Here is a 19,485-nt window from a genome sequence, read left to right on the forward strand (position 1 = left end):
GTTTACTAAATCTTGACATTAGCGTAATATGAGAGCCCTGATAGTCCAGTGGATATGACCTATACCTTCGATTCCAGAGTGTGTAGGTTCGAATCCGGTCCGGGGCATGAACCCCCAACTTTTCAGTTATGTGCATTTTACGAAATTAAATATCACGTGTCTCAAATGGTGAAAGAAAAACATCATGAGGAAACCTGCACACCTGAGTTGAGATTCTCTGCGTGTGTGAAGTCTACTAATCTGCATTGGGCCAGCGTGGTGGACTATTTGACCTAACCCCATTCTGAGACGAGACTCGAGCTCAGCAGTGAGCCGAATATGGGTTGAACGGAGAAATGTTATTCTCAAGTGAAATAGATATTATAAATGTAAATGATAATTAACATTGTAAATTACAATAATGATAAGGAGACATTCCTGAATTTCTTGCTGGCATTTTCCGAACTAGTACCAGAGTGAGTTACTTACTCATGACTATAAACAGAACAACTGGACGTTTCAGAAGCACTTGTAAATTATGCTTATCTACTTAAAATGAACGAATTTGATTGAACGAATGTTCTAACGATAAGTGCCTTTTGCCGCTACTTTAATAAAAGGCCCCATTAAATGAGTCTCTTCTACGATTTGATCATAAGCCCCCATTCGCACGAGTGTTTTAACGGGCGTTGAAAAAGCGTTTTAATATTGTATTATGTTAAATGAAAGTCTATATCCAACGCCCAAAATTGAAAATACAACATTGTTCGCAAAAAAGCGTTACGTTTTTAAAACGCTCGTGCGAATGAGGGCTAACGCGGCTCGTGTGCGCGTAGCCTCCCACTCATTTCTGCAGTGTGCCGTCGCCGTTGCAATGACAAAAGGTTTCTAATCCAGTCCAAGATCAAACCCGAAGGTTTCGCGGTTAAATGAAATAGCTTTTGCGTAATTACCGTAATGGTAGTGCACAATGCTTGGTAACTCGCTCGTTTCGTTGCTTTTGTATTGTGCTTAGTGTTAGCAATGCAGCCGAGATGTCTACAAAGCGGTTTTTTTTATTTATAACTTTTTCAACCGACTTGAAAAAAAGGAGGAGGTTCTCACTTTGTTAGCTCATAACTTCGTTATTTACTAACCAATTTTGATTTTTTTTTTGTTTGAAAGAATATTATACTTGCAGATTGGTCTCATTTTCATGAAAATCGGTGTAGTAGTTTTGTGTTAAAATCAAAACAACTGAAATACGTCGGTACCATTTTTTTGTTATAATTATTTTTAACCTAAAATACAAGGGTAAGTAGCAATGAGGTACGTCGATTCTATTTCTACAAACGCTAACTTTTCTAAAAGTAAAAATGTATGGGAATTATTGATCCGATCGATAATTGATCACGTGACCTGTCGATGACGAATGAACATTCCACAACATTTTTTTAAATTTCGAAACAACGGTCTAAAGACCCTGGTATTTAAAATCGAAAATATATCTACGCCTTCAAAACTTTCTTTGGCTGATGGGAGGCTTGGGCCGTGGTTAGTTAGCTAGGCCCTACCGACAAAGACGTACTGCCAAGCGATGTAGCGTTCCGGTACGATGTCGTGTAGAAACCGAAAAGGGGTGTGGATTTTCATCATCCTCCTAACAAGTTAGCCCTCTTCCATCTTAGATTGCGTCATCACTTACCATCAGGTGAGATTGTAGTCAAGGGCTAACTTGTAAAAAATAAAAACAAAATTAAAAGAACTATATAAAAACTTACACTAAAATGAGAAGAATAACATTGTTTATGCTATTTCAGAATTTAAGCTATCGTGATTGATTTATGGTACACTCGACTCAATTTATTGACATTTTATTGAGCCGAGTTCGTACGTAAATGGGTAATTGACTTAGTTAAGTTTTAGACTTAGAATAAAGTCTTTTCCACCTTGCCTCTACAGGAAGTTGCATTTTTGGTTTTTGACCCTTATTTTATTTGATACACTTATACTTTATCTATCAATAAATTTTGTTGAACGGACTTATATTAGTTTTTAATTAACTTTATGACCTCCATTAGTAATTAACCTTTGACCAATAAATTATAAATTCGTCGCATGAATTATAGCATAAATTAGTAAGTGTTAAATAAAACAGGTGGACAAAATGATAGTTTCCCAGCATGTTTATAAGTTTAGCAAAAATAGATTTTTTATAATTATTTCTGTTTATATTGGGATATTCACTTATAAATTATTGAATAAATTTATTTTTAATCATATTATTTGCGACTATATTCAATCATATAAAGTAATATAAGAATAAATAAATTAAGTTATATAAGTAATTAAGGTTTATCACCACTTGCTTAATACAAATTTACAAATTGTTAAACAACAAAACTTCATCCAGTTCTTCATCGAATAATTTATGGTTCCAGTAATATGGCCCATTAATTATAAAGTTATTTAATTATTATAACGAATTACTCAACAAGTAACGTAACAAGAATTATATAATTTCATTGCGTTATCTATATTAATTTCAATGTTAGTTTAACATGCAATTTTTATGTTTCTTGCAATCCAATAATTTCTTTTAATCTAGGTATATAAAAAACAAGCTTAATGTATTAATATAATCCGTTGGCTTTTTTTTCCTAATCTTCGTGAAAGACCGACGTAATATGGAGCAATGCCTCAATACATGTGTTCTATGTCTCAGGTGATGTGAACTCTAAATTCTGTAGGGTAAAAGTCTTTGAGAATGCTCTTGTTTCAGTAAATCTTACTAATATTATAAACGCAAAAGTTTGTTTGGATGTTTGTTACTCTTTAACGCCGCAACTACTGAACCGATTAGGCTGAATTTTGGAATGGAAATAGATTTTACTCTGGATTAACTTATAAGCTACTTTTCATTCCGGAAAAATCCATGATTCCGGAATGAAAATGGGATGAAAAACTGAATTCAACGCGGACGAAGTCGCGGGTGTCCGCTAGTAGTTAAATAAACCATTATTTATCATCTCTCTCTCTCTCTCTACAGTCGAAATATTATATCTATTATTTATAGGTACTATAGTGAAAAGTACGATAAGTAATAAGTGAAGCTGAGACTGGACAATAAACGAATGTTTTCTACAAGAACTATTACGGCTTACCGCAATGGCTTCACAATAAATTATTTAAATTAAAGAGTTGTGGCTTCAGACGTTGCTATATTGTTATTTTCATAAAAACACCTTCAAATTATATTTTAGTGCGTTGAGAAATTATAAGATTTTTATACATAATTTATCAATAACCTAATCCTTATAAGACAGTTTCTCAAAACAGACTAAGCTGACGATTTAAAAGTGCTTGTGAATTATGCCTATTTGTACTTACATACATACGCCACAAAGAATAAACACAAGATATTTTTTTTCGCAATACCTATATTTTAATGGTAGGCGTCCACAGACACGCACCGTACGCATCGGGCGCATTGCATCAAACGGATTTTACATCACATAAAATCTACAGTTCGATGCGATCCTTACGACGCGGAATAGTGGACGCACTTGTATGAACTTCTATACAAAGAATACAAAAGTCAGCTTGATGCAATGCCTCCGATACGTACGATGCGGATCAGTGGACGTCTATGTTTAACCATACCCATATATTTTAAACATAAACATAGACAACATTCCATTTAATTCCTCCAACTAAGTAAAATGCTTTTGCTAGTATTTGGTATGAATGGGGAACGACAATAAGCAACGAGCGCGATTTGAATCCCAGACTTTAGATTTGAGTCTGGCTCCTAAAAGTATTGTTAAACCTTTGTAAAATTGAAAGGCTTATGACGAAATTTAAAAGTAAAGCGATAAAAATAAAACAATTTAGTACCGAAATGACCTTTCGGATACGTAATTAAAGATCTTTATATCTTTTAAATATTATCAAATCAGTTGTTTCACATCTAGGCGCATACGTAATATACATTTGACGGCCGCGTGGCGCAGTGGGTAGTGACCCTGCTTTCTGCATCCACGGCTGTGGGTTCGATTCCCACAACTGGAAAATATTTGTGTGATGAGCAATGAGTGTTTTCCAGTGTCTGTGTGTATTTATACATTATATAAGTATAAGTGTTTATATGTAGTATATAATTGTATATTAATATTATAATATCAATTATCTTAGCACCCATAACACAAGCTACTCTGTATGCTTACTTTGGGGCTAGATAGTGATGTGTATTGTTTAAGTATATTTATATTTATATTTATACGTTCATTTCAACTGGGCCCTTACGTAAGGTTTAACAAACAAATATCATGTTACAATAGTTAAGTAGGTCTCGACCGATGAAATCTAGAATTAATTTAAAATAACTATTGATTTCTTGTGAAATACAATAGCGTAGTAGCTAACTAGATAAAGAGGTCAATAAATTTTAAGTTAAGTTTTAATCGTGACTTTACCCTTGCCAATTTCATTTATCAATTTCAAGTTGGAGGAAAAAATGTCGTCCTATCGTGGTATGTACCTGTTTAAATAATATTCATAATGAACAACCACGAAATAAGTTCAAAATCATTAATTTCAAGTAGGTTTCTTATACAAGCACTTTTTAAAGTTATGACTGTCAGAGAGTAGTGACTCTACCACTGGCACGAATAACAAATTTTACCACGAAAAACCACAAAAAATAAATTAGTAGTGAGGTGGCTAAGAATCAGGAGACGGACATTGGATACTTAGGGTAGGAGTAGGGTAGGAGTAGGGTAGGGACAAGGTATCACGCAGACGAAGTCACGAACGTCCAGTTATTGATATATTCGAACGGTGAAAACATATGTTACAATTACAGGAACAACAAAGGATTATTATTTATGAAACCTATAATTTATATTATAGGAAAAGCTACTCAACATTTCCACACAATAATAATTAAAATCTGTCGTTATAATGACATCATAATAATTTAAAGACGAAAAACAAGCTTATTCTAGGAACATATAATGTTTACACCTCTGTCACTGTTCACGAAAGTTCGCGGAATTATAAAGAACTAGTTTTCTGTTAAATGACTAATGCTACTGTTTTTTTTTATCCTTTACCTCTAAAATTGGTAAAATCGACCGCAAAAGCCCTAAATTTGGAACTTGACTAATATTCCATTTTCAAATTCATTTTTAACCCTCGATGTAAAAAAGAGGGTGCATCCTATTAACATTATAAACGCGAAAGTTTGTATGGATGTTTGTAACGGCGCAACTACTAAACCGATTTGGCTGAAATTTAAAATGAAGATAAATAGTACCCTGGATTAACACATAGACTACCTTTGATCCCGAAAAAAATTCATGGTTCCCGCGGGATTTATGAAAAACTGAATTTCACGCGGACAAAGTCAGGCGTCTGCTAGTAAGTATCATATTGTTTCTGTGTATCTGTGCGACTATCTGAGGCATGGTAGTTTCTTAATGAATGGGCAGATTACGAAACGTTTTTATTTGTTTAAAAGCAGATGTAATCGAAATGGTTTTTAGCTACTTATGATAAAGATCAGGATAACCCAATCCGAAGACACACACGTTTAATATCACCTTTATTGTTTAAGAGATGCCTTTGACTATCCTGAATATAGCGGATTAAATTTAACAAGAAAAATAAACTAAATAAAGTAACATTTTAATGACACATGTTGGTAAAACTCATTAGTAGATAATTCTTTAGTTCTTTTAGCTACCGCGACAACAAATCTTTGATTTTAATTCGACATCATTAACCAACCAAACGGTATGTTTATCAGGAAAAACAGATTAATCAACGCCATTTGTAAAAGTAACTTTGAAGTATAGATATATTATATTAATTAAAGAATTTTAAGTGCCATTGAAATCAATTAGTTATAAATAGTTTAACTTTTGAAATATAAAACACTCACCTGTCAAGTCAAAAGTTTCTTGACAGGTCAAGTGTCACTTGACCTGTCAAGAAACTTTTTCGGATCTAGCGATGTCAACATTTCATTTAAATATCTTTGAACATCATGCGCCTTATAAGATTTTATAATATATATTTTACTTATATTATAATATTACTTACACGTTGAATACTACAACGTACACGTACTCAGTATAAAATTAAATACTGGCCTACAAAATAACAAAGATTAATAATTTACAACCCATATTCAGCTCACGGATCACGAGTCTCCTCTCAAAATGAGAGGAGTTAGGCTATAGTCAATGCCGATTGGCAGAATTCACACACGTAGAGTTAAGAAAATTCTCAAGTATGCAGGTTTCCTTACGATGTTTTTCCTTCACCGTTTAAGACACGTGATATTTAATTTCTTAAGATGCACATAACTGAAAAGTTGAAGCATGCTCGAAACTACGCCCTTCGAATCGAAGGCAGAAATCAAATCCACTGGGCTATCACGGCTGTTCATGGCAAGATTAACTTTATCTTTTTTACAACAAAAACTAAGAGACGCAATATTCGTCACGTCACCTGTGAGCTCGTATATTATTAACTTATATGCAAAACAAAAAGAAATAGTCAAGGATGAACAAGTTTTATTAATTGTAAAAGTTGTAGTAAATAAATAACAAAATATAACATACAAGGAAGTTTTATATTTATAGGTAAATAAATTATTATATTAATAATTAAGAAACAAAAAAAACAAAGATATATGAAAGGAAGGACCAAAATAAGAAACATTATATAAATACCTACTCATAATAAGGATTAAAGAAAATGTCGCATTGATTAATAACTGGTAGATGCTATCGGGCAAAATATTTCCTTATACTAAATCACAGATTAGATGTTATAGAGTATGTATTAGTATTGTGTGATTGATGAACCCATAAACCACATAACGGTCCGTCTGTCCGGTCAATAGACTATCCATGGACGTGGAATAACACCAAGTAGGTTTTGCAATGAGTCATGACAAATGTTAAAATCTCAGTTCCACGAACCAGATCAATTATAATAATTTATTAGAGACAATAATTAATTGCCTAACTTTAACTAAGTAAAAAGAAAAGACCTGATGTGGAATTTACCTGAGTTTTTGACAAATGTTTTTTTTTTAATTATTCTTTACAAGTTAGCCCTTGACTACAATCTCACTTTATAGTAAGTGAAGATGCAATCTACGATGGAAATGGGCAAATTTGTTAGGAGGAGGATGAAAATCCGATGTCGTACCGGAACGCTAAATCGCTTGGCGGTACGTCTTTGCCGGTAGGGTCGACGTCACCAGACATGGACCAATTAAGAAAACCTCAATCAGCCCAGCCGGGGATCGAACCCAGAACCTCCATCTTGTAAATAAACCGCGATTACCTCTGCGACACAGAGGCCGTCAAATCTCTATGTGAGATATACAGTACCTACAACTTCACAAACTCTCGAACTTTATCTCCTTTTATCATTAGTATAGGTATAGATATAACATATTCACAGTTCCCATACAAAGTTATCTTACCTGGACCTGAGGGGTGGTATAATAGGTGAATAGATAATTATATTGTATTTATGTATACTTTATCAGAAAAATTGCTTTTGATGTTTGTTGCAGTTTTCCATTTTTCGCGAGATTTCCAAATGAGCCCAACGTGGGCTTTGAGTAAACATTCACATGAGCCCATTTTAGGCTCATGGACTTCCGAGTATTAAATTCCACTAGATACCCACGATATTTTTGTGTGACATAAACTATGAACGGGATATACACGGGTGAAACCGCAGGTCGTCACTAGTTATGTAGAATTTTCGCAATCTGTTTTTAGAACAAGTCTTAAATCAAAGTCTGACATGACTTTTCCAACTTAGGTAAATCAGATATAGAAGTGGCAGAACACATTTTAGGCTAAATAAATTTGAAAGATTAAATGCCAGAATGTCTTATTTAAAAATGACAGAGTATGATTCAGGTGTTGTTTAACTTATTTTGATATTTATCTCTAGTTTTTAGGTATCATTTTATTAACAAGACACAATTTTGATTTAGACTAATAGCTTTTATATGTTTTTTTTTATTATTAATGTTACTACTATATGACAATAGCTGCAATGGTTAATAGTTCTCCGTCTACTATAAAAATGGTTGAGGTGTCATTCGATTCGGAACTTAATGTAGATAGCTTTGAAAAAATTTAAGGCTCGCTCGCAAAAAATGCAAAGTTATAAATAATTAATTAAAAATAAAAAAGGGGTTCGGTTTTTGACTTATAACTCAAAAACTATTTAAGATATTTTTAATTTGACAAAAGATTCATAAAGAGCAACAAAAACTGTAACTTTTAGAAGTTTGGACAAATATTTATTTAACTAAATATTGCGCTGATTTTTTTTGCAATTTTAGCTCATGTAGATCAGACTAGACTTTAAAATTAATGATGATAAAGAGATGATGTGTACGTATAATTCTCTGTAATGTCTTTATTTTTTTTTTGCTGTCGTAGACTTTGGTCAAATTACGCTATTGTGGCTTAATTTGCCTTTTTGTTCAATGTGTATCATGAAACTAAACTCCTTCGAATGTTTTTAATAAAATTCTTGAACATTACATATACATATAAACATGAAAATAAGTCTTATAAGTAATTTTTCACTCTTAATCAACCATCCCCATTTAATTCATTTGCCGGGTAAGTTAAGCTAATATATATATACTTAGAGGAACAATTATCTGCCCATTAAAATATGACGCGAGTATATTAAAGTGGGTGGATAGTTGTGCCTCTGAGTATAGTTATAACATTACACCGTTAGCATTACCCATTCAAGCAAGTGCATGAACTCTAATCTCTATCACGATCTCGCATATGTGAGTAGTATTGTGAGGAAAAAAGCGTGCTGTCAGCAACATTATTATTTGCGCGTAACCACGTAACTGCTTATTGGTATTCCGTATGAAGTTGCGTAACAATAGGCGACGGACAATAGGCTTGATTGCTGCAGAGTAGACAGTGCATAGAGGAAATTATTTTAAGAGAACCTAAGCAAGAGATATGTATCCTGTCGTTTCTTTTTTGACGTGACAACTTCTTGGAGCTGCAAACTCGAAAAAATATGACGTCATGCGTCGTTCCCTCGCTCTAGGGTTGCCCACTTTTTATACAAGAAATAAAGTATATTCTGGTCTATGAAGATTTTTAAACAGTATATGTTGTCACGTTTAACTATCGTCAGTAAACCGATTTTACAGACAACCGATTTTTTTATTATAAAATAATAATATGGTAGTTTGTGAGATGGTATGTGGCAAATAATTCTTCAAAGTGCCATCCGGTGTCCATCGACCTGAGGTTTTCTAAGCGTAGGTGTTAAGTAAGATGCATTGCCAGTTTTTAACTAAAATTATTATTTATTTGAATGGGTAATATATTTTTTTAATATTCTCTGGTGTAATGAAAATATATTTCAGTGTTTATATTTCATTAGTACTGATATTGTAATGTAATAAACTGATCTTTTGACAGCAAAAAAGACTGTTGATCATAAGATATTCAAACTTCAACAACCATGAAGTAGTATAATTGGGGTCAATCTCTAAGGTTAATGGCGTAAAAATCTACTTTTGTTTGATTAAAGATTGATTTGATTGATTTTTAATAAAATCTTTAAAACTAAGAATATACGAGTAAGTCGATAATGAAGGGGTAATCTCTGGATCTACTGAACCGATTTTGAAAATTCTTTCACCACTAGAAAGCCACGTTATTTGTGAATGTATATTTATTCCCGGTTAGTCAATATAATTAGTTGAGTAATGATACTTGCATTAACACATGTAAAAATCTTCATGTGTTTGTAACTTGACACGTTCATATTACTCTGTACACGCAGGGTGAGTGACCTATTTCACGCGGAATTATTTAACAACTACCTACATTTATTATTCATCTCGTATGTAATGTCAGCCACTAATGATCAAGTAAACTCACATGCCTGCACATGCCTGCCTGTTAGCGCTGCAGGCATGTGAGATTACTTGATCGTCAGTGGCTGACTCAAGATAATATTTAAAATGAAAGCCTCATTTACAACGACCCTAAATAACACTAACAATTGTAAAAATGAAATAATGAAGCATTTCTTCCCTAAAATAATAGTAAATTGAAGTATCTGTCTGTGATTTCAAAACAATTGTGTTTTCTCAAGTACTTATACAAGTGTAAATAACTAAACTAAACTAAAACATAATCTTGCTTTTTAAAATTTTGTTTGTTTATCCGGGCTAATCTTTGAAGTGGATGAACCGATTTAAATGGGTTTTCTCTGGAAAATACAGTAGGTTATTGAGCAACATACTATACGATACTTTTATTCTGGAAAAAATTAAAAAAAAACTAAATCAACGCACTGCGTACAAAGTCGCGAGCGTCCAGTAGTATTACACTAAAATTAATTGAAACAAAATTGAACGTGGGACATTATAGTATAAGCATGAGCATGTCGAATCAGTTGTGACATCGTGGTGTAATACATAATCTGAAGTTAATACGATGTGAAATCGTGTAATATCGAATCCTAAACGACCTCCAAGTGATGAGCATTCTTACGCAAACACTACAAGTTAAGTTGTTAAAGGTCTTTATACATTAAATTTAGAGTTTTTGTTATTAAATATGCACACAAATACATTTGATACTAGCAAATCACCTGCGGTTTCGACTGAATAGTTCCCATCCTCGTGAGAATACGTAGATAAAGTATAGCCTATATTACTCGCTGACAAAGTAGCTGTCTATTATTGAAATAATTTGTAAAATTTGTCCTATGGTTTCGGAGTGTGATCATAACAAACAAACAAATGTAGTATTAGACAAATCGAATTGAATATAAATTATCCTGTAAATATCGACAAAATAAAACCTTGGAACAAGAATTGAGTGAAAATATCTAGCATTTTTTATTGTAGAGTCAATAAGTGTGTTTGGACATTAGTTTAGCGAAGTTAATTTTTAGTTTTAATTAGACTTTTTAATTTGTTTTATAAAGTGTGCAACAATTACTTCTCTTCTCCTACTCGTATAAGAGAGAAGAGATTTCATGCTATTCAAAAATAGACCGATGATAATCATGCTATTTCAAAGGGTACTACGCGTGCCAAGAGCCTTAGGGTGTGGTATATTTCGCAACGCAAATTGATAGGTGTTTGTGGTTGGCCCTAGTGCAATATTAACTGTACTGAGACCTGATTGGGAACAGACAGAGATTTATGAATCTTTATGAATAAACATATTTTTGACACTGGATCAAAAACTCATTTTTCAATATGATTGATCGGCGATCGAAATCGTAGGTGATGAATCGTTTTCATTATAGATTCGTACTTAATTATTAATCTAAATAAGTAATTTAAACTAACTATTACAGTATGAAGCTGAATTTGATAGCAAAATTGATCGACCTGTGGTCAAAACACAATCAAATTTAAAGTTTGAAAGAACGTTTTAAAGGTTATTTTGTCAAAAACGATACTACTCATTAGTCACGAATTTTAAAAGCTCTAATTAAATTAAATATTAAATGTATGTATAACGTATATTAAAATAAAAATACTAGCTTTCCGCACTATTACACTACTATCCGTGTAATTTTCGTAAAAATCTTCAAATACTTCACGCCAAAGACCTTCTACAATTAGATATGTTACGTGTCTACAACATCATCGCAAAAAGTGATCCGAATTTAGCTACTCCACTAAGATTACACATACACAATATTGTATTTACTTATATTACATATTTATGTATATATAGTTTTTAAACTTGTAGAACACAAAACTCGACATCGTAGACAATATTTAAATATTATTTTTACTTTTATCTACCTCAGTTTCGGCGCGCTAGTGAGATATCTATAGTATAAAATCATGATTTACGCATTTACATAATCCTAACCAATAGTATAACAGCAAATGTCATTTGTTTGTTTGTAACGCTTTCACGCCTAAACCACTAAGCCGACTACAAAAATTCTTTCACAAATGTAACGCTACATTATCAGCAAGTAACATTGGGTATATATATCACCGTATCCACTAAGGAATAGGAATAACGCGGACAACTGCTTGTAACTATAAAAAAAAGTTTGGGTCACTGGGAAGCTAAGGTGAACAGCCTCTCTATTCCTGTCATTATGACGTCACCGATTACAAAATGTCTCGTCAATTTGTGGAATAACCGGTCCGTTATGAAACTGTACCAGACGGTAATGAGGCTCTTGTCTTCGATAGCCAATGTATCGGTCATACGCTTAATGCACGAATGATTAGTTTAGTATATTTAAATACAAATCTAATCTAGTAAACACATATCTCGTGTCGATGTAGAGGAAATAAGTAACTGAATTTTAGAGAGAAAAAGTCACGACATTAGCTAGTTCATATTATAAGAGTTTAAATATTATTATTTATTTATTAATTTAAACAAACTTACTTTTGTTTCACAAAAGTGATTACCACAATACACAGAATCCTAGTGTGGAGATCACAGATCTATGCTAAATATATAATATTGTGAATTAGTAAAAAATATTTATTTATTTTATTCTTGTGACTACACAGGCGAAGTCACAGGCCTCTGCATGTTTTATAAGTATTTTCTTCGGGATAATATGAGAAAACATGTCTGTAGTCTGGCAAGTTCGTTGGTAACACTCCCATGATATGCGGGCGACGATGGAAAGACTGCGCGGGTGTAAAATCGTGCGTGCAGGGAAGTGAGGTGCATCAGTCGTGGGTTTTCATTCATCGCTACACGCAGTGTTGCGAACGAAGTTGCCAAGCTATATTAGATATTTTGCCAAGTTTTTATAAGACCAAGGTCTTATTGGCCGCCGCCATAGGCTCTTTAGTATTTATTAACAACATACCTTGTTATTGAGCGAGTGAGTTGTGCAGAAGGAGCAGAGAAGAACTATTGTAGACAGCCAATGAGCCGACAGCTGCCGTGTCGCCTCCATAGTGGAACTGCAAACAAAGAATATAATATTAAGTAAAATAAATTTTAGTTGAAGCATGGCTCTTTATCAGACAGACTAGCTGACGTCGCGCGGTTTCATCCGCGTGGTTCCCGTTCCCGTTGGAGTACGGAGACAATATAGCCTATAGCCTTCCTCGAAAAATGGGCTATCTAACACTGAAAGAACTTTTCAAATAGGACCAGTAGTTTCTGAGATTAGCGCGTTCAAACAAACAAACTCTTCGGCTTTATAATATTAGTATAGATTATCAGAGGGATTATGCTTATTGTTTACTTATTTCAGCCGCCAAGAACGTATTTTTTTTATAGATGGACTAATCAGATGGACCACCTGCCTACCAATCATGTATCTCAGTCTCAGACCAATAGAGATGATGACAGTTTTTTACTTATTTCTTTTTCTCAGAATTGACGACCTCCGTGGCGCAGTGGTGAGCGCGGTAAATTTACAAGACGGAGGTCCTGGGTTCGATCCCCAGCTGGGGCGATTGAGGTTTTCTTAATTGGTCCAGGTCTAGCTGGTGGGAGGCTTTGGCCGTGGCTAGTTACCACCCTACCTAAAAAGACGTACCGCCAAGCGATTTAGCGTTCCGGTACGATGTCGTGTAGAAACTGAAAGGGGTGTGGATTTTCATCCTCCTCCTAACAAGTTAGCCCGCTTCCATCTTAGATTGCATTATCACTTACCATCAGGTGAGATTGTAATCAAGGGCTAACTTGTAAAAAATAAAAAAAAATATAAGTCGATTTTAATATTTTTATTTAATTGCTTGGATCAAATAAATTGACTCAATTTCGTGATATTTAAATACTGAAAAATAAAGAAAACATAATGTTTTATTATTTTTAAGTAAGTACCAATAAATAACAACATTCTCAATATAAACCTGGCTATCGAAGGCCAATATCGCAGGTTCGACTCCCGCTCTCTTCCGCTTCTTCATGCTGTATTGAATAATTTCTGCCTTCAATTTCGTCTACGTGAGAAAACGTGTCAGTGGTGAATGGATTAATTAAACGGTAATTTATGTCGGTTCAATAGCAAACGCTAATAACTCTCTCTCACATTTATCGATACACTAGCGACCCGCCCCAGCTTTACACGGGTGCTATGAAGCTGTGATGGACTTGCCAATGCACAACTTTAAGCAATGTGTTAAAAACATTTACTTAGTTGAGGTTACAACACTATTGATGAGTTCCTTAACGATAAGGCTGCTTGGAGGTCATTGGATCAGCTTCCACCTTCACACAGGTAGTAAAATTATAAGAAATTGTAATTGTTATCAATTGTAAATTATAATACTTTTTCATTTCAAAAGAGTAACTGTTGAGTTTCTTGTCGGTATCTTCTCAGCAGAACCTGCCTTCCGAACCGGTGGTAGAAACTATACAAATAGTCAACTGACGTGTCAAAAGTGCTTGTAAACTGAGCCTACTTGAAATAAATGAATTTTTAATTTTTTGAATTTACTTATATTATGATTACTACACTACAGGATATATTTATGGGACACCCCGCGCCCACCGACCGCTGCCGAGTGGAATAAAACGTGGGTCCCGGCAGCTAGTAATGTACTTTTAAATCTATACTAATATTATAAAGAGGAAAACCTTTTTTTGCATGTTTGTTTGTTTGTTTGGAATGAATAGGCTCAAAAACTACTGGACCGATTTTAAAAATTCTTTTAACATTCGAAAGCTACATTATCCACAAGTAATATAGACTAAATTTTATTTTGGAAAAAAATAGGGTTCCGTAAGATATTTGGGGTTTTCGGACAAAAGGTGTAAAAAATCAACCAGAAAAGTTACTTATTTTGCGAACGGTAGGGGTTAGGGTAGGGGTAGGGTAGGGTAGGGGTAGGGTAGGGTAGGGGTAGTTCAATGTTTACATCGAGTTTCACGCGGACTAATCGTGGGCGTACGCTAGTCTCTGATATTTTTCTTTAAAACGTAAAAAATATTTTACGACGATTCAAAAAAATCTTTACTAAAGGTTTTAATGTTAATTTTCCTCATTCAGTTTTATGAATTGAGAATGAACATCTCGCGTGTCCCTAATAAATCGATAATAACATATTGCGACAGCGGGACTCGAACACGCGACCCGCCGCCGGCTGTAGGTACAATGGGTGGTCAGTTCAGTTGAAATATTAATTCAATATTCGCTGAATGAGCTCATTGATAATACGTCGCGTAAGTAGGGTTGTCACCATCATTTAAGTTTACCAACCATAAAAAAGAAGTCCTGTTTTCACCCAATGATTATGTATGTTTGTATGTCTGAGGTTTTCTCAATAACTACAGTTATTATTTTATATAGTGTTATTCGTTATTTAAATGCACACTTTAATGAAAGGTTTCATTGTATCATTTGAAGGCGTTTCGTTTTTCTTCGAAAAAGATTACACAGAATTTTTTGTGTTGAATTTCAATTACATATTATAACAGTGCGTTGTAAGACCTATATCCACGAAAATAAGAGTAGTATACAGTCATCTTTTTAACGTTTGTTTATGTTCTGTGCCTTCATCTTATTGGTCTCTATGTTTTTGCACATGTTATAAGAATGCCTAAGAACTTAAGTAACGTGTTTAAGAATTGAATTATTTTGAACTGCCTCGTTGGTCCAGTGGTTAACCTATGTGACTTAAGATCATAAAGTTTCTGGGTTCGACTCCTGGGTTCGAATTCATGTAGGTACAATGATACATACATATATGCAGATACGAGATGTAAATAATTAGATTTTTCATTTAAAATACGCCATAGCATTAGCAATATGCTTACAATATTTTCTCGTACAACGTTTCACTTATCACCACTTCACTCTACCAAACCTGTATCACAATGAATAAAAGAATACAAAAAAAAAACATTCAAAATTACCACTTAAAAGACTAAAAAGGTTTTATATGTGCATTCGGTTGTAAAACCCATGTTAATTAAAAAAAAACTTCTGCAAACAATCTGCTCACACGTTTAATCATCGTCTAATTAACCCCGACAACCCTGAACAACTAAAAAAAAAAGTTAAAAGCATAGATTAATAATACGTTGCGAACTAACGAAAACAACTCCAGGTCGATGACCACAGCACAAAAGGACACTGTCTTTTCTCAGAAGTCCAAGCGAAATATTAATAAAGCTTTGGTTAATACCCGTTTATGTACGGTTAGCAGAAAACTTCTACGTGACTCCGTCTTCTTTCGTTTTGTACATTTTCGTCGTCACATGTGTATCTTTGCAATAAGTAATACCAATGCAACGAAATATAAATAACAAGCAAACGCCTGCGACTCCAAGCGCTAAGAACCTTTCTAAGTCCAAATACCTAACAGAGTTTAATACAACTTCCACCTAATTCCAACACTTCCAACATTATTATCATCATGTGCTTTTCTATAACTTGCCTCATACATGTATCTGTTGGTGAAAACTGCATAAAAATCTGCATAGTAGTTCATGAGTTGTTCGGGAACAGACACACATACAGACGAGGCAGGGTACTTTGTTTTATTATATCTATAGATTTACTCAAGAAGGTTTCTTTAGGACTTTAACAACAAGCAATTTTTGAGCAGCGTAGAAAATCAATTGGGGTAGATACCCAACCCGATGGTCGGATCAACTCGAAGAAACAGGTGCCCGCACCTTTTAAAGTGCCGTCCAAGTGGCCAGTGACCGTACACGAAGGAGGCATGTCTAGGGATGGCACTGAACGAGTACATCCAAAAATGACTCGCCAAGGTGATTACGATCCTACGACGACTAAGGATCCTTAGTCATGACTGAGGATCATATCCACCCTGATGAACTTGTAAGTCTCTTCAAGCAATCAAGGTACACCGGCTACACTAATAGAGAGTTACAATGTTTTGTACTAACCATGCAAAATGTTTTTATTTCATCAATATACATAGCAATGCTATCAATATCAATTGCTCGTTAGTTTAGTACTGAATTAATTTACTATAAATTGTAAACGTAATAAAAATGTTTATGTTTTGCTGCATTCACAATATGTCAGATGACTACAGGATATAATAGATATGTTTTGACGTCCTGACAAATAACAAGTAGTCGTAGACTAAGAAATTAATAGACAAAATAAATTATTATGAAGTGAACAAAGCAGCAGTGAATGAAGTAAAATTAGCCTTGATTGCTAACCTCCGATAGGAGATAGCACTATGACAAGAAGAAGAATTACATAACTCTTATTTAAATTCCAAGTTTTTTGTCATATTGACTTATTTTTTTCTGACCATACTTTTAAGTTACCAAGTGATTTTTCAAAATATTAAAAGCCTCTAACATATTTTTACCGTAAGTACGTCGTTTTGTGTCAACAAAAAGAATTTACACATGCTTACATATTTTGTTACAAACGAAAAGAGAAAATAAAATAATCTTTTCTTAAAAAACGAGATTAAAGCAACGTTAACAATGTTCACATTGTAACATTAAAAAATAAAATACACGGGAGTGCTGGAATTCTAATCTAATGACCATTAAGTATTTAGGTAAATAAACCTAAGAATAGCATAAAACAACCACATCAATAGACAAAAGGATTGAGGTTAAAAGGATTTAATCATTAAACAACTGAAATATAAATTTATTCTACCCTATGTCCTACCAATATTTTTTTTTTCCATTAAAAAAGGCAAAGTACTTTTTTCTTTGGTTTCTTATTTCCAAAAATACTTAGCGCGTTCATACATTACAACTGCTTGATTTTACCGCAATAAGAGACAAAAGGTTTCCATCCACGTTTTATATTAATTGTATATATACTATGCACAAAAATTAAGGGAGCAGAAAAAAAATCCAAATTTTTGGGGGATTTTCAACAGGCTGTAACTTATACAAAAATGGTCGTACAGCAAAAAAATAAAAAGCAAATTGTAGCTCTAAGTGTTTAATTTTTGGATCTGAGTTTGAAAATTTTTTTTTGAAAATATTTTTCGAGTAATCATAAGAAAACCACCGAAAAAAAAATTTTCGAAATTTTTTTGGTTTTTTTTTTAATCTACGGACGTGGAAAAAGTTTTTTCGACTCAACCTCTATATGGACCGGATAGCTTGTTTATTCAGATTTAATTTCATTTTTTTTAAATCTCGATACGAGCATTTCTCGCTGAGATATCGATGTTTGAATGGAAAAAGATCATTTTGTCTTTGATTACCAATATCTCAGCAACCAATGATCGTACAGAAATTTTGAGGTTGGTTTCAAAAACTTGAATAAACTCTCCACAAGGATTGGCAATTGAATTTTGAAAAAAAAAATTTTTTTCAATCATTACATGAATTTGAAAAAGCATCCAAAAAAGGGCTTTTTGTCGTTTTTTGGAAAATCAAGCGCCCAATCAAAAATATTGCGGAAACCACTGACGTTAAGTGTGCCTTTTACTGTTCAATATACCCACAAAAACCCTACAAAGTTTCAATTCAATCCAGCCAACCGTTTTTTTTTCCCACTTGATCGAATTTTTGAAAAAATTAAAGGAGCAAGAATTTCGCTCTGAAAATGTCATAATTTACGCTTTTGTGCTTGCGCACGTGTATGTGTGTGTTCCACAGTATTTTGTGACTCCAAACTCACTCTCCCAAGATGTATGTGTGTGTGTGTGTGTGTGTGTGGAAGTGACGAACCATAGGGTCTCAATCTCTGATAAAACCACACACATACACGTGCGCAAGCACAAAAGCGTAAATTATGACATTTTCAGAGCGAAATTCTTGCTCCTTTAATTTTTTCAAAAATTCGATCAAGTGGGAAAAAAAAACGGTTTGCTGGATTGAATTGAAACTTTGTAGGGTTTTTGTGGGTATATTGAACAGTAAAAGGCACACTTAACGTCAGTGGTTTCCGCAATATTTTTGATTGGGCGCTTGATTTTCCAAAAAACGACAAAAAGCCCTTTTTTGGATGCTTTTTCAAATTCATGTAATGATTGAAAAAAAATTTTTTTTTCAAAATTCGATTGCCAATCCTTGTGAAGAGTTTATTCAAGTTTTTGAAACCAACCTCAAAATTTCTGTACGATCATTGGTTGCTGAGATATTGGTAATCAAAGACAAAATGATCTTTTTCCATTCAAACATCGATATCTCAGCGAGAAATGCTCGTATCGAGATTTAAAAAAAATGAAATTAAATCTGAATAAACAAGCTATCCGGTCCATATAGAGGTTGAGTCGAAAAAACTTTTTCCACGTCCGTAGATTAAAAAAAAAACCAAAAAAATTTCGAAAATTTTTTTTTCGGTGGTTTTCTTATGATTACTCGAAAAATATTTTCAAAAAAAAATTTTCAAACTCAGATCCAAAAACTAAACACTTAGAGCTACAATTTGCTTTTTATTTTTTTGCTGTACGACCATTTTTGTATAAGTTACAGCCTGTTGAAAATCCCCCAAAAATTTGGATTTTTTTTCTGCTCCCTTAATTTTTGTGCATAGTATAGATTAGCACATTTGACGGCCTCCGTGGCGCAGTGGTAT

General features: G+C 33.6%; 1 protein-coding gene across 5 annotated transcripts in view; it reads right to left on the minus strand.

The window, feature by feature from the left end:
* LOC112051535 (A disintegrin and metalloproteinase with thrombospondin motifs 1) overlaps window positions 1–19,485 on the minus strand; it is a 148,735-nt gene that overhangs the window by 65,839 nt on the left and 63,411 nt on the right. For all 5 annotated transcript variants that reach the window (XM_052888523.1, XM_052888522.1, XM_052888526.1 and 2 more), the window contains one exon: window positions 12,862–12,958. In XM_052888523.1, coding sequence (XP_052744483.1) covers window positions 12,862–12,951 — 90 coding nt within the window. In that variant the 5' untranslated portion in view covers window positions 12,952–12,958. The remainder of the gene's footprint in view (window positions 1–12,861; window positions 12,959–19,485) is intronic.

This window comes from Bicyclus anynana, chromosome 2 (assembly GCF_947172395.1).
Source record: "Bicyclus anynana chromosome 2, ilBicAnyn1.1, whole genome shotgun sequence".
In the NCBI taxonomy this organism is placed as follows: domain Eukaryota; kingdom Metazoa; phylum Arthropoda; class Insecta; order Lepidoptera; family Nymphalidae; genus Bicyclus; species Bicyclus anynana.